General features: G+C 34.6%; 2 protein-coding genes across 6 annotated transcripts; one reads left to right on the forward strand and one right to left on the reverse strand.

Moving 5' to 3' along the window:
- Positions 1 to 1,492: 1,492 nt before the first annotated feature.
- On the forward strand, positions 1,493 to 13,915 carry LOC112792661 (beta-galactosidase 9). Of its 3 annotated transcripts, none has more exons than XM_072213315.1 (19): positions 1,493 to 1,863; positions 2,378 to 2,473; positions 2,600 to 2,699; positions 3,427 to 3,493; positions 4,310 to 4,402; positions 5,000 to 5,143; positions 5,414 to 5,502; positions 6,246 to 6,351; positions 6,909 to 6,996; positions 7,104 to 7,225; positions 8,313 to 8,516; positions 8,903 to 9,135; positions 10,082 to 10,197; positions 10,955 to 11,052; positions 11,285 to 11,395; positions 11,512 to 11,619; positions 12,423 to 12,631; positions 12,757 to 13,105; positions 13,631 to 13,915. In XM_072213315.1, exons 5-19 carry the CDS (start codon positions 4,316 to 4,318, stop codon positions 13,772 to 13,774), a joined length of 2,208 nt encoding a protein of 735 aa, XP_072069416.1. In that variant the 5' UTR covers positions 1,493 to 1,863; positions 2,378 to 2,473; positions 2,600 to 2,699; positions 3,427 to 3,493; positions 4,310 to 4,315; the 3' UTR covers positions 13,775 to 13,915. The 3 variants fall into 3 exon arrangements, with proteins under 3 accessions (XP_072069416.1, XP_025691766.1, XP_072069415.1); XM_025835981.3 differs by having other exon boundaries at positions 1,498 to 1,863; positions 2,587 to 2,699; XM_072213314.1 differs by lacking the exons at positions 1,493 to 1,863; positions 2,378 to 2,473 and adding an exon at positions 2,487 to 2,508.
- LOC112792662 (uncharacterized) lies at positions 13,490 to 21,487 on the reverse strand. 3 transcript variants are annotated; one of them, XR_011870322.1, is made up of 16 exons: positions 21,001 to 21,487; positions 20,836 to 20,902; positions 20,293 to 20,473; positions 19,534 to 19,782; positions 19,117 to 19,200; positions 18,961 to 19,008; positions 18,808 to 18,872; positions 18,019 to 18,067; positions 17,628 to 17,886; positions 16,709 to 16,830; positions 16,143 to 16,223; positions 15,936 to 16,010; positions 15,179 to 15,366; positions 14,932 to 15,082; positions 14,392 to 14,697; positions 13,490 to 13,831 (listed from the first exon to the last, which is right to left on the reverse strand). XR_011870322.1 is itself a non-coding variant. In XM_029297341.2 (15 exons), exons 3-15 carry the CDS (start codon positions 20,443 to 20,445, stop codon positions 14,500 to 14,502), a joined length of 1,722 nt encoding a protein of 573 aa, XP_029153174.1. In that variant the 5' UTR covers positions 20,446 to 20,473; positions 20,836 to 20,902; positions 21,001 to 21,487; the 3' UTR covers positions 14,287 to 14,499. The 3 variants fall into 3 exon arrangements, 2 of the variants coding, with proteins under 2 accessions (XP_029153174.1, XP_072069417.1); XM_029297341.2 differs by lacking the exon at positions 13,490 to 13,831 and having other exon boundaries at positions 14,287 to 14,697; XM_072213316.1 differs by lacking the exons at positions 13,490 to 13,831; positions 20,836 to 20,902; positions 21,001 to 21,487 and having other exon boundaries at positions 14,287 to 14,697; positions 20,293 to 20,587.
- Between the last annotated feature and the right edge of the window lie 2,279 nt (positions 21,488 to 23,766).

Consider the following 23,766-nt stretch of genomic DNA (forward strand, 5'->3'; position numbering starts at 1 on the left):
TTGGGTGTAACACGAATATATTTGGGTGTATTTTTATTCTGATAAGTTCTACATAATTCAAGACTCTTTCTCTTCATCCTTCTCATCTTCTACCGTTTCTTCTTCTTTTTTAATCATCATCACCATCTTCTTCTTCTTCTTTTCTTATTCATCTTTTCCTTTTTATTTTACCTTCTCAAGTTTCTCCTTATTTTACTCTCTTAACATGAATAAAAATAAAAAAATCAAACAAAGAAGAAGAAGAAACACATAATGCTATAGAATTACTTGGAAGAGGATGAACTTACATTCATTTAGGTAAAAGAAAAAAAGAAATAAGGAAAAAAAAAAGAAGAAAAAAACTCAGCATTAGAGAAAATATTTTTCTATATTTGTAGCAAATTTGGGTGTAATACGAAGATATTTGGGTGTATTTTGATTCTGATAAGTTCTGCATAATTCAAAACTCTTTCTCTTCCTCCTTTTCATCTTCTACTGTTTCTTTTTTTTTATCATCATCACCATCTTCCTCTTTTTTTCTTATTCATCTTTTTCTTTTTATTTTACATTTTCAAGTTTTTTTATTTCTTTACTCTCTTAATAAGAATAAAAACAAAAAAAAATCAAACAAAGAAGAAGAAGAAACACATAATGCTGCAGAATTACTTGAAAAAGGATGAACTTACATTCATTTAACTAAAAAAATGAAAGAAATAAGAAAAAAAAGAAGAAAAAAATGCGGCATTAGAAAAAATATTTTTCTGTATTTGCAGCAAATTTGAGTGTAACACGAAGATATTTGGATGTATTTTAAGAATTTTTTGGTGTATTTTTATTCTGATAAGTTCTGCATAATTCAAAACTCTTCCTCTTCCTTCTCTTCATCTTCTACTGCTTCTTCTTCCTCGTCTTCTTATTTCGTTTTCTTATAATATTTCTTGGGAGAAAAAATCAAACAAAGAAGAAAAAAATACATAATGTTACAAAATCAATAGAAAGAAGAGAAGAAAAAAATGCAGCAACAACAACAGTAAAAAAACAACGATAAAGGTGAAACACGCGAAGAAAAAGAAGGAGAAACGCAAAAAAGAAGGAGAAGAATAAGGAAGAGGAGGAGGAAAAGGAGGAACGTGAAGAAGAAGTATCTTCTATAATGGTGAGTGAGAGCGCGCTTTGGAAACGGTTGAGTGACGTGTATGTTATCAGACTTGTAAGCCAAAAAAAACTTGTATGTATAGCATAACTCCGTATTATATAATGTGATATTATTAAAAACAACTATTATTTTTGTTAATTGTATAAATAATTATTTAAAATGACAAATATAGTTATACAATTATATAAAATATTTGATATCATCAAAATAAAATTTTAATTTTATATAAAATTAATATTTAAAATTATTAAATAATCTAATAAATTTAGCTAAATTATGGTCCTTAATCATCACTTTTACGCAGGAACTGTAATCTTTATTTTATTATTTACAGCGGCTTTGCCACGCACGCAAACTGGGAAGGATGCCGTGGACGATACCTTAGGTTCTGTTTCCTTCTTTGTACTGAGTTGTGTACTACTCACTCATTACTCATTACTCAGTCTCTATTTGCTGCTTCTTTTATTCATTTCTGCCTTATCTTTTTCTTTCTTTATCTCTCCCCGGTTGGTAGTGGCCTTCGCACAATGAACAACAAGAAGATGCTGACGTCGAATTCTACAATCGGAATTGTGCTGTTTGCGTGTTTCTGCTTCGTAACGGTCACGGAGGCAGAAGAATACTTCAAGCCTTTTAATGTCAGCTACGATCACAGGGCTCTCATTATCGACGGCCACCGTCGCATCCTCATCTCTGCCGGAATTCACTACCCTCGCGCCACTCCCGAGGTCTTTTTCTTCTCTCTGTATCTCTCTATTTTTTTGTTTGACTCAGTAATCATGCACGTTCTTCTTGTGCTTCAACCACCACCATAGATAACGTGCAGCTAAACGTTTTTCTTATATGGCCTCATGATCAGAGGATTTTCTATGTTAGTGTTGGATGATCATGACCTTGTTAAGGATACAGGATCATGATTATGCCGAATTTTCAAGTAAAGTCAACACATAAAACTCGCACTATTACTCTCACTCGAGTTGATGTTTGCTACTGGAAATTGAAGGTGTGTTCGAAAAAAGGGGAAAGGAAAGGTTATTGTAGAGTAGAACCTGATAATTATAGCAGTGTTAATTGTTTTGATCCAGCAATCTTTATATGTCACAAATGGAGCAGTAGGTAATAGCCTAATACTCATTAGGTTCATAGGTTGAATAGGATATGAAAGAGTATTATATAATATAACTTGTAATGTTGACTTTTGAAAATGGATTTTCTCTCATGCATTTGGCATACTGTTTTCAGATGTGGCCTGATCTGATTGCAAAGAGCAAGGAAGGCGGGGCAGACGTAATTGAAACTTATGTTTTCTGGAATGGGCATGAACCAGCGAGAGGACAGGTGAAAAATTATGTTTGTCCAGGATATTATGGAGGGTAACCTTGCCTTGGTTTTAATTATTCTATTTAGCAATATCAAGTTTTTTTCTATTTCATGTGTTTGCACTCATGCAGTATAATTTTGAAGGGAGATATGATCTTGTGAAGTTTGCAAAACTTGTTGCATCCAAGGGACTCTATTTCTTTTTGCGTATAGGACCTTATGCTTGTGCTGAGTGGAACTTTGGGTATCACCCTTTTTACTCTTTTTAATCTTGCAGTTTCTTGTTTAAGTTTCTACTGTTTCATATTTCCTTTATTTATTTATTTACAAAATAAGAGTGAAACAACTTGATGAAGACAACTTGCATACTATAATGTCATCTGAATGCATTTGTTGCATGATTTTCAGTTAAGCATGTTTTGTTTAGTTACTGTGTTAGTTCATGTTGTTTTCTAGGATTGTTTCATCGATGTTTCCACTCATGTAATAGTTTATAATTTGCATAGCAAAGAACGTCAACTTAATAGTTTTTTTTTTTTTTTTGGTTGATTGATAACTTTTGAATTGAGAACGTAGTAAACCTTTTGGTTCTACATTGTTAGCTAACTTTTTTCTGTAGAGAAGTGTTGATACTATAGAACCATTGTGGGGAGAGGGGTTTTGGTGGGGGGAGGGGGGAGGGGGGAGGGGGTATTCATACAAGATTATTTTGGTCATAATTATGCATCAAAGTTGAACAATAATTACATTGCATCAGACACAGTGGATTCTGCGAAGTCAGGGAGTAATTTCTGCTTTGTGCATAGAAATGTGTGCTAGCTTTTGACAACTTGTCAATATTACTGGAAGTCAGATAGAAGTATAAACTTTGTGCAGTAGATGCTATCCATTGGTTACCTGTTACGTTTCTATTGAAAAATTAGATAAAAACTTTGACAACGTCTTCCTTGGTTCATGTGCTATGTTTTCAGGGGTTTTCCTGTGTGGTTGCGTGATATCCCTGGTATTGTATTTAGAACAGACAATGAACCTTTCAAGGTAGAAGGCTATACCATGCTTTCTTTTATGTTTGTTTTTCTTGGCAGATCTGTGGCAGTTTTTTGCTTCTTTTGTATTTGATATTATTCTATGTATTCTTCCACTTTATTCACTGTTCTCAGATTTTGACTATCACATGACAAGTGCATGTGTCTCTGTTCAGCACAATTGTATATGCACTAGTATGAGTATCTCTTGCAATCTCTCCATCACTTTTTATGTTAGATTCAAGATACCTAAACTGCATTGACTTATGATGCTATAATCCCCAATGTTCATTTTGCTAATGATATCTTGCTTCCACACAAACATGCATACTGTGCAATCAATTTTACCTCTGTTTAATTGGAAATGTGATTTCAAAGCTTCCCTTTACAAATCTATTTTTGTGCATCGCTCTTTCTAAACTCTTCCACTAGGTATGTGTTTTCCCAGAAAAAAAAAAAAGAGAGAGTCTTAGAAGTGATAAAATAACAAATTAAGAGCAACTGTTAGTACATTGTATAGGTAAAATTTCTTTGTTTTCAATCAAGTTAGAAGAAATATAAAATAGTTTTGTACATAGTCATTTATCTGTCATAATTTCAACGACTGTTGTTGTTTAATACTCAACTAATATTTCCAAAACAAAGCCTAAATTTTAAACCGAGTCATTTTATCAGCCACACAATACCACTGCAATAATGTATGTAAAATTGCCCTTGTTAGCACATAATTACATAGTAATTGCTGTCATTGGACCTGTAAATAATCGCTTTAACCATGGCATTCATGATTTCTTTTCTTTTCTTTCTTTTTGTTAAAATCATTATTTAGGTGGAGATGGAGCGGTTTGTTTCTAAGGTGGTGAACATAATGAGAGACGAAAAGCTGTTTTCTTGGCAAGGAGGTCCTATAATTTTGTTGCAGGTAGGAATTGAGTATGGACTGTGGAGTTTGGCCTTTATATGCATAATTGGTTTTATTTTCATATTTTACGGGATATTGATAGCCATGATGCTGATCTATCCAGATTAGGCAGTAAACTTTTTCTTTTCCATATTCTCGTTGTACATTGGTAAGTCTTATTTTTTGCGGGAGTGGTCTGCATTTACCGGATTATGGATATTTCACATATCTGAATTTTTCTCTTCTAATTTCTTACATTACTCTCCCTTGGAATCACCTACATAGATGACATGCTATATACGCGACATGCTGTACGATTGGTAAAGGCTGGGGATTGTTTCTACATCTTTGATGTATCCATATAAACTGTATATTTGATTTAACATGCTGGCTATAGTTATATTTTTCAGTTTTGTATTCTGATTATTAAATCAAGTTACAACTGAATTAGTTTTCAAGCTCATGAACAGACACCTAATTTTTGTTAGATATTTGGCAATGTGCTCCCTTTTTTTTAATATTATATATCTTATCTTGGTATTGCCACATGCAAGTGAAAATTTGATGCTTCCCTTGTAGAATGTGAAGTTTAACAAGGAATCAACTGTTTTTTGTCAGATTGAGAATGAATATGGGAACATTGAAGGCTCCTTTGGCAAGGCAGGTAAAGAGTATACTAAATGGGCAGCTGGAATGGCTCTAAGTCTTGGTGCTGGTGTTCCTTGGGTCATGTGCAAGCAAACTGATGCTCCATATGATATTGTAAGTTAAATACCTTCCATTATTGAAAACAATTGCGATAGCTGTTTAGCTATACTTTATGCAAGCTGCTTATGTTCAGGTCAGTCTTAACTGATCATGGAAAATAATGAAAAGGAAATTTACTTAAAATGTTTCCAGTTAAGTATATAATTAACCTACTGGATGGTACTGTGTTTCTCATTGTAGATATCCTTTCCAAAAATCCTTTTCTGTAATGTTTTTGTTGATTATTCTTTTTTGCATTCATAGATTGTGTATTGTTGTCCACAGATTGATACATGCAACGCATACTATTGTGATGGGTTCAAACCTAACTCTCCTCACAAACCAATTATGTGGACAGAGAACTGGGATGGATGGTATGATCACATCCTTCAGGGGTTACCTATTATCAGACTGTTATACTGGCTTTAGCAGCCACCACTGTAGCATATCAGAGGATAGCATGATAGCTATAGGATGCTCATACAGGCAGCATTAGTCGCGTCTCTTCAAGTGCTTCAATATTGAAGTTACCTTCCGTTTTGTTTTTTAGATTTTGAAACAAACCAAAAAGATATGGCTCCCTTCAACCTTGTCAATTAGTTGCTTTACTGGATTGGAACTATGTGATGTTTCCAATAACCAGTGGCTCAATGTTGTCTGCCTCACTGTTGGCAGCAACTCATAGAGTAGTACTCTCTTCTCTTGCTCATTTCCTGTTTCAAGATTGACATTTGCTCATCTCTATGTGGTTATCTGTATGATGTACCTCCGAGTGCATACTCACTCCATACATCCGGCTTGCTCTGTTACAAATAGGTGCATCTTTCTTTTGTATTGTCCCCTACTTTTATCTTATCTAAATAGGCTTAGGAACTATCTTTTTGTTTCTTACTAAAAGGCTACTTTGTGATTCACCAAGCCACATTAGCATCTGATTGGATGGCTGGTAGATGCCATGTTGAGCTGTAAACTACTGTCTTTATTTATTTATGATGCAAAATTTTTCATTTTGGTTCTCTCTGCATGTTTGTGTGTAGATAATAAGAGAAGGTTAAAGAACTAATTTAGTCATTTTTGACATCTTAATTATGAATTGATTCATTTGACTGAATTGTAGGTATACTCAATGGGGGGAAAGATTGCCCCATAGACCTGTTGAAGACCTTGCATTTGCTGTTGCACGGTTTTTCCAGCGTGGAGGAAGCTTTCAGAACTACTATATGGTAAATTTATAGTAAATGAAATTTCTAGTTAGATAAAAGTTCACTTTTGGCTTATTTACTGCTCTAATATAATGGCTACCTAACTTTTATTCTTTTCTTTGAGGCATGCTTTGGCTGTTCTATTTCTCGTCTTTTCTCTTTTTTGTTCATTTATTCTGAATGAAGCTGGACTAATGTGCGAAAGAACATTACCAATTTGCAAGGGCAAATGCAAACACAGCTGTTGACCTGCTGTCTTGAAACTGAAAATACAAATTTTTAAAGTGTATCATAGTTTGAGATATGGTAATCTGTGTAGTTATCATCATTGAAGCTCCTTTATCACAGATGCTTTCAGCGCCTTTTTTTTTCTTTTATATAATATATATTATCCTTTCTTGGTTCCGTTTACTTATTTTTATATGGTAATTTATTACCTTTTCTATTTTTTTTAGTGGAACTTAAGATATATTTATGATGAACCTAATATTTCATATATCATTTAATTTGATAATATATTTTGGTTTTCATGGTATTTATTTGTAACCAGCATCTTGACCAGCCTCTTTTGTTTACAGTTTTTTGGTGGAACAAATTTTGGCCGCACTGCAGGGGGACCCCTGCAAATTACAAGTTATGATTATGATGCTCCAATTGATGAGTATGGTATGTAGAATGATAACAATAAACTTTGTTCTTTCAGATGGCATCTAGGGATTTATACATCTGTTGAGATTGTTGATGACAATCAATTAATAAACCTACTTGTCTAGGTCTGCTTAGTGAGCCAAAATGGGGTCACTTGAAAGATTTACATGCTGCTTTAAAGCTTTGTGAGCCTGCTTTGGTGGCAGCTGATTCACCAACATACATAAAATTGGGCCCAAAGCAGGAGGTTTGAGCCAAGCCTTAAATAGCTTATTTAATAGAATTTCAAGCACTATGTTGATTAATTAAATAATTTGTTGGCAGTCACTGTATCAGGTGAAGGATTGCTGAAAGTTAACTCTTATTTTGAAATATACCTTCTTCTTTCTATGTCATATTGCGAATGGTCTTCTATTTTTGTGTGTATTCCGAAGATATGTAGAGAAATTTGCATTCTTTGTTGAATGGCTCAATCCAGTTAAGTACCAGATGGGGTTGGCTACATGGATCAAACGACGCCATTGGGCTCTATCATGTATCATGTCTACAGAGAGATCGTTTACATGTAGATCTTGTTTGACCACTTCATAGATGGTCTTCCTTGGTCTTCCTCTGCCTTTCACCCCTTGTCCATCTTCCATCTCATCTACCTTCCTAACTGGGTGCTCTATTGGTCTTCTTCTCACAGGTCCAAACCACCTGAGACGTAATTCTACCATTTTTTCCATAATAGGTGCTACTCCAACTCTCTCTCTTATATATTCGTTTCTTATTTTATCCATTCGCGTATGATCACTCATCCGTCTCAACATCTTCATCTCTGCCACACTTAACTTATGTTCGTGCTCCCCTTTGGCCGCCCAACACTCTATACCATAAAACATAGCCAGTCTGATAGCAGTACGATAGAATTTACCTTTAAGTTTTAAAGACACTTTTTTACCACATATAAAACCAGACGCACTCTACCATTTTGACAAATCTGCTTGGATCCTATAATTTACATGTTCAATCTCTTATTATCCTGTATGATGCACCTAATATACTTAAAACTTTTAACTTTTCGTAGAATGTTTTCTCCAATCTTCACCTCTATATTAGGGTTTTCACTTCGGCGGCCGAACTTACATTCTTTTTTGCAAAAGAAAAAGAGAAAAGCTACTGTTATCATTTACAAATTTAAGTTTTGTGCTAACGCAGACATTCACGATGAACTTAGTACCTTATGTTAGCTAATCCCCACATAGTGAGTAAGGCTTGGTTTTTCATATTGTTGTATGGAAAATTGTGCAGTGCTTTTATTTTACTGAATTAGGTTCTCTTACCAATTTCAGGCACATGTGTACCAATTAGATGTTCGCCCTAAATTAGTGAACTTGTCTCTTTCTGGATTTTCTAGTATATGCTCAGCATTTCTTGCCAACATTGACGAAAAGAAAACAGCTACTGTGACCTTCCAAGGTCGAACATATACTCTACCACCATGGTCTGTGAGTATTTTACCAGATTGCAGGAATACAGTTTACAATACTGCCAAGGTATGTTTTATGCATTGGAATAATTTTTAGGCATAAAAAAAGTTGGCATGATATCATCTTCTGTCTTTATCTGAATGTTGGTTTACTTATAGATCTTTCCAGAATTTGATACCCAAGATCTACATATTAGTCAGTTGAAACTTAAAATTGATAATTAAACTACTTTTCTAAGTATTCTTATAACTAAAATAATTTTCTACCTGAAAGTATTTTTCACTTGGTTGTTTGCATTGTACCTGCTTAAATTCCTCGTAATCTCAAGCAGTAATTTTTGCAAAGTATACATGTTTTAAGATGCCAATTAAACTTATTATAGCTGCGTTTATATTATATCAGGTTTATATTATATCAGGTTGTCTGACAATTTCATATTTAAATTTGCACAGATTGGAGCACAAACTTCAGTCAAATTGTTAGACTTTGATTTGCCACTTGTCTCAAGTCTTTTCCCATCCCAGAAATTGATCAATCAAGATGGCATTTTCCGCAGCTCAGGTTCTTGGGTGACTGCAAAAGAGCCAATTCGTGTTTGGAGTAACAGCAGTTTCACTGTACAAGGTATATTGGAGCATTTAAATGTAACAAAGGATCAATCTGATTATCTTTGGTATTCAACCAGGTAAATATGCATATCCCTAAATATTCTGCATTCTTATCATATGCTTTTAGAAAGGAAATTATGTGGCTTGTTTTACTGTCTTAGTAGCATGTATGCTTTACTAGTTACCCATTTTAATTTAGGTAAAATTTTCATTAGATGTCAAGAACCAACTTCCCCAGTTTTGGAGAAGGACTGTATTGTCTGATAAACGTTGGGGACTGTTTTGTGTATTTTGAAATCTAGGAGACTAAGATGTCCGATTTTAAAAACCTCGGAGACTGATTTGGGTAATTGCTGTTTTATATTTAACATGCTCACGAAGTAAAAACTTTTGCCTTTGAACTCCTCCTTGGCTCTTTCAACTTAGATTAAACTCCTTACAATTTTTTTCTGTCAGTTTTCCTTTTAACTAGTTGTTTATTTTGTTCTGTTTTATTCGTTATTATTTTGTTGTTTAGGTAATGAAGGATTCTATCAACCCCCACCCCAACAAACAAAAGAAATTATCTAACCAAGTGTGCTAACAGGGATGTGTATCTGACCCCATTATGAGTATGGGGATAGGGATGGAGAATATATTTCCTGCTCAAGAATGACCTAGAAAAAGTTATTAACCTCAGTGTCACTCACCCAAAACATAGAGCCACTATGCATCTAAACCTCTACATTATTTTAATTATATATATTTTTTTAAGATGGGGGAATTATTGAGGCATCGTAACAACTGGTGACTAATTGCAATCCTTATCTCTAACAAGATCAAAAGAGTAGAAGAAAATGTGAGAGAGAATAAGACACCCTCCATGAGCTGCTAGCTTCTTGCTTTATATATCTGCTATAATTTTACCCAGAAAGTACCAAACTTTAAATTCTACAATATGCAATGAAGGAATATCCCCCCCCCCCCCTCCCTCTTAACAGATTTATCTTATGGTTTCTAATCATCTGTCTATACACAATGCAGAATATATGTTTCAGATAGCGACATCTTGTTTTGGAAGGAAAATGATGTTACTCCAAAACTTACTATAGATGGCATCCGTGACATATTGCGTGTATTTATCAATGGCCAGCTTATAGGTAATGATATTGTACAGTCAAATGGATGCTATATTTATTTGTAGATGGCATCTTTCTTTTTTGTATATTTCCTAAAATAATGCTCATAATTCTGTAGTTGACCCAGCAATTCTTAACATTTGCATTATCGGCTAATCGTCTCCAAGTTGTCATCCAAGAAAATAAAACTCATGATCTATGATTGTGTCTAACAGTTTCTAACCATTGGGAGGAATATATCATATGAAATCCTGGTTGGTTTTGGGCTCATCATGTACCTATGTGGCTTTTTATCTTTAGTAATTAATACTAGTTAGTGAAAATACGAGGATAATTTTACTCAAACTGAAAAGCCAATATTATATTAGGAAAAAAACAATCTGGCTGGAGGTTTAGGCTAGCACAATGATCTGCAGGTTAGTACCAGTGATCATCCAGCTTTTGTTAACAGTTTCAATCTAGGTGCAGATGATGAGGATAATGTCTTTCTTGATTACTGCACTAAACATCTTCCTAGTTGGAATGATTTCTTCTCTAGTTTTCTGGTCTTACTCTTTGCTTCTTTACCCCCTTTTGTTTTCATCCCATATACCGATGCCATTTTTATTCAGGCTCTGGTCATGCCAAATGTCCATGCTAGTTCGCTGATCCTACATCTAGCTGAATTCCCTTTGTTTCCTTGAATAGAAATGTGGTGTTTGCAACTGTTAGGCTTTATAATTTAATCATGATATTGCGTTTATATTCTCACATAGCTCCGTGTCTTTTCCAAGTAAAGGTAACACTGTTGGTCATTGGGTCAAGGTGGTCCAGACAGTTCAATTTGCTCCAGGATACAATGATTTAACACTGTTATCTCAGACAGTGGGCTTACAGGTGAAAGTCCTACCATGGATAGTACCAGAATATTAAATTATTTTAAAATCATTGTGCGCGTGTGTAAGTAGGTATCAATTGATAGCTTAAGAATTGAATACACATTCATTAACAATTAAACATATATCTTTTTTATTTATTTTTTATTTTGAACCGTTCAATTGATAGTAATACAAATGAGGGAGAGGAATAATGATTGCTGACTTACTTCACTTATGACACACTGTTACAGAATTATGGTGCCTTCCTTGAGAAAGATGGTGGAGGGATTAAAGGTACAATCAAGCTCACGGGATTCGAAAATGGAGATATAGATCTTTCAAAATCATTTTGGACCTACCAGGTATGCATATAAATCTTTGAGAAATGAGAACCTTACTTGTTGATAAGGCATTATAACTGTGCTCCTATCAGAAAATACTATTACTAACTACTGTTTATTCTCATTTTCTCTACCAGGTTGGACTTCAGGGTGAGTTTCTAGAATTTTACAGTGAAGAGAATGATAATGCAGAATGGGTTGAATTAAGTCCTGATGCCCTTCCATCCATATTTACATGGTACAAGGTACTAGTTAGAGGGCTGTCGAACTGAGATATCTATGAGAGTTGTATAATAAAATATGACACACAGAAAATAGATTATAATTTAATTTTTATTGATTTTATTTCATTAGTAATATAAATCCATTCATGAGCCCACACATAATAGCTTTAAGCTTCTAAGTTAGTCATCATCATGGCATCGAAACCTTCGCAAAGTTTGATTCTTAATACAATTTTTCCAAATAAAGTAGAATTTAGGCACAATGAGAAATAAGCCTGCACATTTTCTACAAGAGCTACTTAAGGGGGTCTTTCAAAATAATTAAATTATTTTTAAGTCTTCTCATAACAATCTAAATGTTGTATCTCTAACACACACCGCATCACACAAGATTCCATTTTTTTGGAATTTCGTGAGTTTTGCATAGATTTTTTTTTGCCTTATACTGAAATTCTTTCTTTTCGGGGGTTTAAACAAGGATTGAATCCAAGGCCTTTTGGTCATAGAATTCTAACATCATATCATAAAACTACTTGTTCTAAAAGGTTAAATTGATAGGTAGCGATATATAAATAGGTAGAGTTGGTCCATAAATTCACACTGATCAGAAGCAAGGATTGGACTTTTGATCATTGGCTAAGGCAGACCAAAATAAATGTCAAGAACAATCTTCCCAAAAAGCTGACTATAAAGTGACTAGACAAAAGAATGGTTTGTCAGTAAATTATCATTATTGTTGTGTACTTTCTGCTGATGTCTAACACATTTAAACCTTGAATAATGAATGTAGATCCTGACCTCACATGCGTCTTTTATTGATGCAGACATATTTTGATGTCCCTGATGGCACAAATCCAATTGCTCTTGACCTGCAAAGCATGGGGAAAGGTCAGGTTTGGGTGAATGGCAATCATATTGGACGATACTGGACACAGGTCTCCCCTAAAGATGGATGTGAACAATTTTGTGATTATCGTGGAGCATACAGTTCGGACAAGTGTACAACTAATTGTGGAAAACCTACTCAAACCTTGTATATCCTCCAATGATTTGCACCTTTAAATCCATTATTGTACTATCATGTGAATATATGTATATGTAGGTATCGAAAAGAAACTTTTGAGATATACTATTTAATTGTTATTGATCAATCTCCAGGTACCACGTGCCACGGTCATGGCTGAGAGCATCAAACAATTTACTTGTCATTTTGGAGGAAACAGGTGGAAATCCGTTTGCGATTTCTGTTAAGTTGCATTCAGCCAGGACAATATGTGCTCAAGTGTCAGAATTGCACTATCCACCGTTGCAGAAATTGGTGAATGTAGATGTCATTGGTCAAGAAGTTTCCGTAGATAATATGATTCCTGAAATGCATTTATGGTGCCAAGATGGACAGATAATTTCCTCCATAACTTTTGCTGGTTTTGGAACACCTGAAGGTAGTTGTCAGAATTTTTCTCAAGGGCAATGCCATGCACCTAGTTCAATGTCCACGGTATCCAAGGTAAACTCCAGCAAGTTGCTTTTTACTTGAGTGCCTATGAATTAGTTTCCTGAATGAAATAAAAGCTACACAAGCTTTCGGTTGTGAATTTGAATTAGAAATCACGTGAATAAAATTGAAGGGGCAGGCTATCTTACGAAATAATTACCCTGTTGAAGTTTTACTGTTGCCAGTGGATGTACATTTATATAAGAAGAAAATTGATTAAAACTTTTTTGGTGTATGGGAGGTGCTGCTGCTCGGCTTGTGTATACTCGTGCAGTTTTACATCTCATTTGATGCAGGCTTACAGTTTTTTCATGAATGATATCTTCTCCGATTCACCAAAGAAATGGAAAAGAGAATGGAAAGATATTATATGGGAGAATGCAAAGATTATAAATCTCCTCTAGTAATCCGATATTACGGGTGGCTGTGTTATCATAATTTATGCTATATCAAACATAATTAGTTGCATGGTTCACACAAACTTAATGTACAAATTTTCACGCTTAGGTTTCTAAATATATTTTTCGTGGTATACAGGCTTGCCAAGGGAAAAGTAGCTGTTCAATCAAAATATCGAGCAGTGTGTTCGGAGGTGACCCATGTGAAGGTGTTGTCAAAACATTGGCTGTGGAGGCAAGGTGCACATCACCGTCAAGTGATGGCTTCGTAAGCAGCGTTTAGAATCTGTTGGGTGTGTGAAACAGGCGGACATGAACAAACCACCCTTGATTGTATTCACTATACAATTGTATAAATACTATCATTATGTTATGATTTATATAGTACAATATATGAAAAAAGCAGCAGCAAATAAACTCTTAATTTTCTACGTAGTTATTTACCATCCTTTATGCATGCAGCAAGATAGTCTGTTCTGATATACTGACTTAACATCCTTCTGGGGTTTAGTCTAAATATTTCCTGTGTGCCACAACAAGCTTGAACTATTTCCAGTTTTAAAGAAGGATTGCAGAAGCAGAATTATAGATATACACAGAAAAAAGAAGTCCCAAAATATGCTATTCTTGGGGAGAACCCACCACTATAATATTTATTTTCAAAAAAATATGAAGATGCCCAAAGTAGGGGTCAAACAAAACAGAATTTTTACCCACCAATGACTCTATTCTTAGGTCATATTAATCAGCAACTTTGACCCCATTCTATCACTTCAAAATTCTGATACATTCTGATTGTTGTGTAATTTTATAAGCAATTTATACATCTTCTAACACAAGTATCTCATTGACGAGTACAAGACAACCCAATCCAAAGATCAAAGACTTGATATTACTCACATGATCATTTTGGCATGGCAAAATAGTTTCCTTTCCGAAGCAAGCCCTCACAGCCATAAAGATTGCAGAGTGCATTGCTCAGAGACAAGCTGGAAAGGATGCTGGTCATCACTTCAAACGTCTGATCTTCTTTGTCGCATTAATGATGTTTTGGCCAATCTCTGGATGTTTAAACTTGAATAATTTATCAAGTTTAAGAGAAGCTTCGGGAAAGGAACTATCCTCAATACATGATTCTGATTTGAGCGCAAAATGGACCTCATTGACATCCTCATCAAGTTGGAGGCAAAAGAGGTGGCCGAAAACCTATATAAAAGACAGAAGAACCAAAAAACATAAATAAAAATGGAGATATCAGTCTATAAACCAACAAAAAGATGGAGACATCACTCTAAAAAGCATACTAAACACACCGTCAAAAAAAATGTTAACACAATGCTGTCACTGCATGAGGCATATGTGACAAATTAAACAAAGATACAAAGCTAGAGGAGAAAGAGCACACTCCAAACCAATATGGATGCTAATATTTACTTTCACCTTTTTCATTTTCAAGCGAACCATGTCTTTTATCGTTTGGGACCGGGAGACCAAATTGACAACAAAGAGACCTTGATCTGAGAGTTTATCCCTTACAGTCTCTAGAAAAGACTCCTCAACAAAATCTGGAGCAGGGCATGCCATTGCAGAGCTGCACACAATATGCAATGGATAAGTAGTTGTTCAATCATAGACGAGAGTGTCTATATCAACAATAACTATATGCCGAAAACTTAAAAAAATTCACCTTGGGTCTGAAGAGTCAACGTCAACAATAATTATATCCACTTTCCTTGCCTCTACACTTGCATGAGACGTTGAACTCCCATTGGAAGGGGACTCAATACATTCAGAATCAGTGCCATTTTCTTGAATCTGACCTGCTGCAGAACTGGCAAAATCTCTGACAAATTGGATTCCATCAGCTACATGCACCTGAACCCAACATAATGGGATTTAATACAGTTTTAACCACCATTCCCAAGATTGACTCATAAAAAATCTTATGTTGTGATATAGACTTCAGTCAGTCATCGTGACAACAGCCCCCCACCAATCTTTTACTTTATCAGCTATTACCACATTTTTGTCATTCTTGGCTTGTTTAAAATCAAATATCTAAAACCTAGTGTAAAAAACAACACCCAACAAAATACAAGGATCAAAATATCTACTTAGGACAGTTGAAGTCATATGATTCAAAGCAGGGACAGAAAAAGCTTCAATTCAAAACATTAACTATTTCATGTAGATAATTCCTTCTATGAAAATCAGCAATCTCACTTTACTTCTTTGCTTCCAGCTGGAGTTAGATTTATGTTACAGCCCCTCCCGATATTTTCTTCTTTTGTCCTCCCAATTTTGACTGTATCAATCTTAGCTACGGTCGCTTCTCAATTCTTTAAAGAAACAGTTCCAAATGGTTCAAAATTTCAAGTTTGGTTCATAATTTCAAGTTTCAACGGAAGCCTGAGAAGAGAGAGATGCATATGTATGTTACCTACCTTTAGGCGGTTATCCTCTACAAAACCGAAATAGTCCTTTGCAATATCTAAAATTGCGGGGTCTAACTCCACTGCCTGTAGATATAAATAAATATCGAGAATATGATATTACATAAAATCATAAGAGTAAACCATCTTGCATACAAGCAAGCACTGGGTCTGAAATCTAATTTATTTTCTCACTTAATTACTAGGGGAAAAAATTACCTCCATTTCCAAAAAGGGGATACATCCATGAAGAAACATAGGAAGTAAACCTGCTCCAAGACCTATTATTACTGCTTTAACCTGAGATATAGAATTTGCATATATCAGCAATAATGGACATTGAACAGTAATGGAAAGTTTTATATCACCGAATGCCAAAAATAAAAAAGAAGAAAGATTTGGCATTTACTTAGCATTACCTTCAAAAAAAATTGTGACTCTGTATTAGTTACTAGGCATAACTGATCATACAAAGATCTCGAAAAGCCAAACATCAATGCACCTCATAAATGTAAATCTAATAGTAAAATAGATACTTTCAGGTTTCAACCATCATACTAGAGATTTGACACCCAATACAAATTATCAATGATATGTTAAATTTTTTTTAATATTTTATGATTTGATTATTTAAAGGAATTGAAAATATAAATGAAAATTAAAAAAAAAAAGGATGAGGAAAATAAAGAATTCTTGGTTAAATATATTTCAAGATTGCAAAAAAAATCTACAACTTTCGAGTTCCCTTCTTGTAATATTCCGAGACTAAAACGGGAAATACGAACCATTTTTCCACTTGATGTCATGCTTTCCATATAAGAAGATATTAGCATGAATCCTGAAATAATCCCTGTATGATAGGAACTAGCTGCATAGCCATGATAAACTGCAAACTGGTTCCTTGCTTCTACACAATCAGTTAAAATAGTATATTAACACAGGATTAAAGCGATAAATAACAGAAGATATTAGACAATTTCATTTGAACAAACAGAATAATTTAAAATTGTATAATCAGCTCTCTTATAATAGGAAGTAGGTACAAAACAGTTCTAAGAAAATTCAACTATGTTTGGAAACTCCCTAAAGAGACTTATTTTGGTAAAAAAATTGTTATAAAATTTTCAACATGTTTGGCTGAGTTTCTTGAAAGTGTTTAAAAGCTTATTAAAAAAAAAAAGAAAAGAAAAAGAGAAGCTATTTTTTGAGGGGGAAAAAAGCATAAGCTAATATCTGGGTTTCTTTTTCTGAAAAATCTTTTTACACACAGATTATTGTGCTTTTTCCTAATTGACTCAAATATTATATATAGATAATAATTCTATATCCTTTTTGTAATTTTATCACATAAAACAACTTTTTCGTACAATCCAAACAAATTAAATTATCTCAAACCCAATTTTCAGCACATGTACCAACACGTAAATTGATTATATAAATAGGCTATTATTGAAATAATTCTAATTTTACAGCTTTGCCAAACACACCCTAAAGGCTAAAATGGGAGATAATTATCATTGCAAATCATCTTTTGAACTAGAAAATACTTTAAGAGAAAGGCCAATAATGAATACAACATGATATTTTGAACGCACTACAGCATGATTTGACAAATTAGTTGCAGATCATGTAAGGGAGTTGCATCAGCAATGATGTATTGAACTGTGATTTAAAAGATATGGGAGACAAATAGGAAATATTTACCACTACTCTGTCTCCGAGATCCACTTTTCCTAGATTTAGAAGATGAGTTGGTTTTCTTCCTCTCTGTCTCACTAACCAATTTGGTAGATGAATTTTCATCTGTTAATAGAGCTTCAGACTGCACCAGATTTGCAGCTCTCTCAAAAACAAGGCGACGAAACACCAACTCTCTAGATGGAAAAATACTACTGACTTCACTGTCAACATTTTCATAAACTACATCTTCAACAACAATTGATCCAGTTAACGAAGATGAGACCTACAGAACACATCATTATTGATGATATTATGTATGGTGGGCATTTCAAATCAAGTAAACCATTACAATAATGTAAACCAATGTAGAAAGTGGAATCACAACTTAAATAACATAATGTACGCTGTTACTAACCTGATGAACAATGCTTCGTTCCTTGATACCCTCACTTGCCATCATGAAGCTGTAGAGATATATATTCAAGAATTTATGAGAAAGGTTGACTCATCAAGTATATAATGATGAGCTACACATCATTAAAAAATAGCTTAGCCAATACTAATAACAAACAAACACTGCCCTGGATAGTAAGAGAGCCAGCAGTACCAACATTACCGTACCAACCCTGTATATAATGATATTAGAAACTATTTGCTTACTTTATGCATATTATATTCAAAAGTTACATTATGGCTTCCTCCCCTCTAAGTGTAGGACATGGAAGATGAAAACTGAACACAAATCCTTTCCTAACGGAAACTTTATGTGAAGATTTAATCAGAATTTCTCAAAACCTGAATGGCGATATGGCATTTCAGGTTATATTTTTTTTTTTGAAAAAAAAAATCATAATCACAGTAGACCATAATTAATCATCTTATGTTGCAATGGAATCTCTGTAGCAGAACAAGGTATACCCTTGCCTCTAAACTTTCAAGTAATAGTGTCAACATTTGTTACAGCATATGTGGCTGATTAGAATATAAGATATAAACTGCCTTCTAAAAGCTTCCCTGACTTTTGCATTTATATAAGTGCAGCACCCCAGAAGCACAACTTATTTGCTGTTGTACAGCAAAATATCATGCTTAAATATTTGGGAATACATACATTAACACCTCAATAGAATATAGTGGTTACTTAAATTAAATGGGCCAAAACCAAGGGAGATACAAATAAAGGAATTGGGTATAAGTTACATACGGTATTTGAGCTCCATTCTCATTTTCTGCAGGTGCCAACTGTTTAACCAACGGAGACAAATCTTTCTGAAAAGGAATAACAAGCCAATATTAGTAAAAAGAATTACAGTTAACTCATTAGAATGGTATGTCCCATGAAGAATAAGATGTCTACCTGAATCTCATCCATGCTGGCCTTTATATGGCTGGTATCCAACAAAACCTATAGTTTCAAGATTGCATAGAAGCTTCAGTTATGAAATTATCTTCAAAATAATCAAGAATGGAAAAACATTGAAAATGCAATGTTAGTTTGCTAATAATATAATACCATTATGAGACGAGCTGCTTTTGAGCTTCTGACCACCATCCACTGTCCTTCTTCAGAAAAGAAAAGCCATTCACGAGAACGTGTCTGAAATTTCACATTCGGTTATGAAATGCAAGCAGAAGAATAACTGCCTGACATAGTAGAGCAGTTGGATAAATTGCACGCATTTATTTATGTCTGTGTGTAGCATCAAATATTTTGTAATTAGCACAATTCTTTCTCATGACAATACCTTCACATTCATTAAGTTGTCAATACAACTTGTACATTAATCTGAAGTGAAGATGACAAAACCAGTGGAAATCGTAAAGAAATCATGAGCTAATATTAATATGGTAAGAAAAATTTATTCTTGATATGAAATCAGGTGGAACTACAACACATAAAACAGGAAGGGAAATCTGCTCACACACGCACCTTAGGCACAATGAAAACCCCACAGTGATAGGTAAATGAGTCAAAGTGTTCCTCAGCATCAAGAACTACAGCATGATAGGTAAAAATAGAGCACCCTTGTCCACCCAAAGTTAGCTGAAATCGTCGACCTGGGGAAAGTTTTGTCAGTTCCCCTTGCAGATCTTCCGGAGAGTATAATATATGAGAGCTACTGGTGTATTTTTCACGAAGTTGATTTTCATTTTCTAGAGCTTCATGGAGTCCAGAAGCCTTGCACAAATGAGAAGGCATAGCGTAAACACCAGAAATTAACAGATGTAAAATACACGATCTAATATAAATATATTAAACATTTTTTTAAGAACATGCATATATTATAAATTAATTAGTTATCTAACTGAAAAACAATCTTAGGAGCTGTCCCTAATTTCATTCTGTTTACTCATCCCTTCTCCAACTTGAATTAGGCATTGGACTCTTCCTATATTAGTTGGCTTGGTTTGTAATAATAGTACCAATGTACCATACCAGTTCTTGACCTAATTAACTCAACCGTGTAGTACCCATAGTCACTTACTCACTTTTCTCTCTTTCCTCCTTCCTGATCCAGATCATACAACTTCACCTACCAGATAGCTATCCTATAAAATCATTACAATTAAAGGTCAAGCTACAGCATAATCTAGTGCATCTAACAAATGCTGCATTAACCATCCATGAATCCTCATTAAAAAAAGCATCCACACCAACGAAACACCAGAATTAGGCCATGCATCTTACCTGTTTTGAACTACAATGAAGAGTTGAATCCTGAAGTAACGATGTAATCTGATGCACTGAAGTAGACAGCTCTTTCTCCACAACAACTATGAATGTTTGAAGGCTAGATTTATTAGAAGACTTCATAGGTATGGAATCAACACTCATTTCCATCCAAGGCGGAACTTCGAAAAGAGTAGACCTGAAAAGGCCTGAATTAGTTTCCTCCAAGACCAACCAGGTCAATTTCTTCCCTTAAAGATATAAAAAAATTATCAAATGAAGTTAAAACGCAAAACAAGGTCCAGAAGATCATTTCTTTCACAGTTCACAGTAACAAAGCTCCTTGTCCAAGTTCACTACAAAGAATCCAAAATGAACTTAGAGCCGAAATAGCTTCTGCATCAACATGTTTCTTTTTCATATGAGATTTGCATTATGCAGAAAAGAAAAGGAAAACACACACAAAAGGAACTATTATCATCAGAACTAGTCACCTTTGTCAACCAAATATTCTAACTATCATAATAAACAAATGGAGTAACAAAAACTGCAGAAACGTACCAAGTACATGAGATTCAGCCAAGGTAAGGCACAAAAATTTCCCCCCTGGCTTCAAAACTCTCTTTACCTGGAAATACGAATCAGTACAAGTTCACATGACCAATTAATTAATCTATATTATTCTTCACAATAATAACTAGAATAGATCAAAGAAATCATAGAAACCTCTGAGAGATACTGATTTCCCAACTTAGGGCCAAGCTCTGGCTCCATCAAAGCATCTAATCCACCTTTATCAATAACTGCATCAAAACTTTCGTCTTCAAGCTGCATACCAGCATTTAAAAAAAAATGAAAACCACGCAGGAATCAGATAACTCAAAAACCCGAATGGGCTGCTTCAGCTTTGCAACTCGAAAAGCGAGCATGTTGACCACGCCCCCCCCCCACCTCACTGTGGTCAATGTGGGAGAGGAGCGGGTCTCGGAGGTAGGGCCACTCAGCGTACCACTCGAAAGGGTCGTTGGTGCCTGAATAGTGAAGAACTTGTCCCAATTTTCTTTACTAGTGAAGTCACCTAGGGTTTCTAGAAGATCCTCTGCTGCTGCTGCACCGCTCTTCTTCACCTTCGATCCCATTTTCTTCTTCTTCTTCTCCTTCTTCCTTTTTTTTTCCCTGCCTCAAACTGGGGTTTTAGCAGGGTATACTCAATAGTGATCAGAGAGACAGCTTTGCCGTTTTACTTGTCTGAGCAGGATTTCTTTTATGAAATTACTTTTCAACCCCTTAAATTCTTTCTTTTTCTTTATCCAATTTTTCTAATTTGCTACTTGCTCCTTTCTCCTACTCCCTCTTTTCCTTTCATATTCTGACGAGAACATCACTCTAACACTGGGCAACGGCCGCTTGATCTTCCGAGTTTAACAAATAAACCACTTTCGGTGACCAACACCGGCAGCGAAGCAGGGATAGCGCCTCTCCCTTCACTGATCCACATCTTCCTTCTCATCCAACACGAACAGTAAGTCATTTACTGTTCTTGCATTATTATTTTTATTATTTTCCTTCTGCTGATTGTTGTGCTGAAATTGCCTGCAATTGTTTGTTTCGAGTGCTCTATTTAGTTGTTGCCGTTAACTTTTTATCTTTTGGATTATGCTAGCTTTACGTGCTCAGCTTGGTTTGGTTTGTTTTGTATAGCAATGGATGGTGAACTGCAGGTGTTTGACAAAAGTTGTGTGTGATTTGACTTTGCCATTCTGCTTCATTTTGCGTTTCTTGCTGCTTCTTTTTTTTAAGACTTGTGGTTATGGTTACTGTTTGCAATGTCTCATTCATGGCTATGGTATGAGTTTTGATGGAAAGTTTTGGTGTTGGTCTTACTAGAGGAGAAGAAAACTAACTACAAAGTACATCCGCAAATTGCTAAAAGAGGGCATTCTAAATTATGGCTGCTTGAGCCCCACCCCCCCCTTTAAATTAAGTCGTCTTTCTTTGTACTTTGTTGTTCCTGTTCCTTCACCCTCCTTTTAGTGCTCATTGTGCTTATTTATTTATTTTGAAGTTTGAACTAAAATCTGGTGTATGAGATTGGTTATGGAGATAATACAGGCCTTGCTAAATGAATCACAAGCCTGCCATTTGGGAATTTCCCATTCCACTTGTTATTCCTCATGTCTCGGGCTCTGTAGAAGTTAAAGAAAAGGAACCAAAGGGAAAATATCAATCGTTTGGATGTGCTACTTTGTTGCAATTTCTTTCTTAAATTAAAATAAGGATGATTTCTTAAAGATATTCGGAATTTTTCTTGGAAAAAAATGAAAAAGAAAAATAAAGCAAAATACTGGAGAATGTAATTAAATAAATAAACAAAATAACTTTGATATATTGTTGTCTTGATACATTTTTATTTATGAAACCTCCCTTAAAAAGAAAGGGATTATGGGTTTGGTCATTGGTAGATACCTTAAAACCTTTGATTCTGAATATTTCTAATTTGATTGGATAGTTTACTTTCAGATGGAGAGCTGGTTCTGACAAGCACGTGAAATATATATTATCAGTTGAAAAGTATGCTCCCGTTTATATTATAGTTGCAAAAGAATAAAATGAGTACGTAGGGATCATGTCTATTAATGCTTGGGTTATAGTCTGTACACTGGGAGGTGATTGTCTTGGTAATGTCTGTTGAACGCTACATTATGCTCATTGATAAATTCGTTGGGTTTACGATTTTTCATGGTATTTCGATATTTATTTTTATTTTTATTGTGCCGCTATCAAAATTTAATATGTCACCTAGACTTAAAAACGAGATACATTTAATGCAGGGGGATTTGCGGAAATGTTGGACATGACCCGCACATCTTGTATACACTGAGTGCATGCAGGTGTTGCTCTCTTGACAAGATGGATCTTATTGATGCAGATAAGTGACAAATTGTATCCTTTACATACATAGTGGCCAACTTGAAGGTTTTGGATTCACAAGGTTTTTAGCTGTGATGCAAGAGATGATGTTCATAATAAAAAATAAAATAAAATAAAAAAAAAAAATCAGTCAAATTCTTGCTCGATATGGAAAAAAAGAAAATTTAAGTTAGTTTTGGGTTGTCAAAGTTGATTGAGTTTGATTGCATTATTTATTAAATCTTTAAAACATAAGATCAGTTAATAAATAGCGTAATATTAAAAGTGTAGTCTCTATCTTGTGTTCTTAATATTTTGTCAATATTGTTGGCCTGCAAAATGAAATGATTTTTTCAGGAATATGTGGGGTAAGTTGATACACGGTATTTAAACAAATATCTTTTATTTGTGCATGTATGACATTACTGTCTTTTGACAAACGACCACTGAATTTATTGTTTAAGGTTCTCCTATATTCTATCTGTTGTCTTTCAATAATACATCGCTTGGATAAAATCAATGTGGAAAAGGCTGTGAAGTAACATTATAAGTTGCAAAAATAATGGATGGTGGTTTTGGTTG

This window comes from Arachis hypogaea, chromosome 13, assembly GCF_003086295.3.
Source record: "Arachis hypogaea cultivar Tifrunner chromosome 13, arahy.Tifrunner.gnm2.J5K5, whole genome shotgun sequence".
In the NCBI taxonomy this organism is placed as follows: Eukaryota; Viridiplantae; Streptophyta; class Magnoliopsida; order Fabales; family Fabaceae; genus Arachis; species Arachis hypogaea.

What these genes read in the sequence shown, in the direction of transcription:
- LOC112792661 (XM_025835981.3), top strand. Translation starts at nt 1,663, where the DNA reads ATGAACAACAAGAAGATGCTGACGTCGAATTCTACAATCGGAATTGTG. An exon ending in GCTTTCAGAACTACTATATG is followed by an intron (nt 6,352 to 6,908) that starts GTAAATTTATAG and finishes TTTTGTTTACAG; the next exon opens with TTTTTTGGTGGAACAAATTT. An exon ending in GGAAAACCTACTCAAACCTT is followed by an intron (nt 12,632 to 12,756) that starts GTATATCCTCCA and finishes ATCAATCTCCAG; the next exon opens with GTACCACGTGCCACGGTCAT.
- LOC112792662 (XM_029297341.2), bottom strand. Translation starts at nt 20,445, where the DNA reads ATGGAAATGAGTGTTGATTCCATACCTATGAAGTCTTCTAATAAATCT. An exon ending in AAGCAGCTCGTCTCATAATG is followed by an intron (nt 19,009 to 19,116) that starts GTATTATATTAT and finishes TTGAAACTATAG; the next exon opens with GTTTTGTTGGATACCAGCCA. An exon ending in GAGAATGGAGCTCAAATACC is followed by an intron (nt 18,068 to 18,807) that starts GTATGTAACTTA and finishes ATATCTCTACAG; the next exon opens with CTTCATGATGGCAAGTGAGG.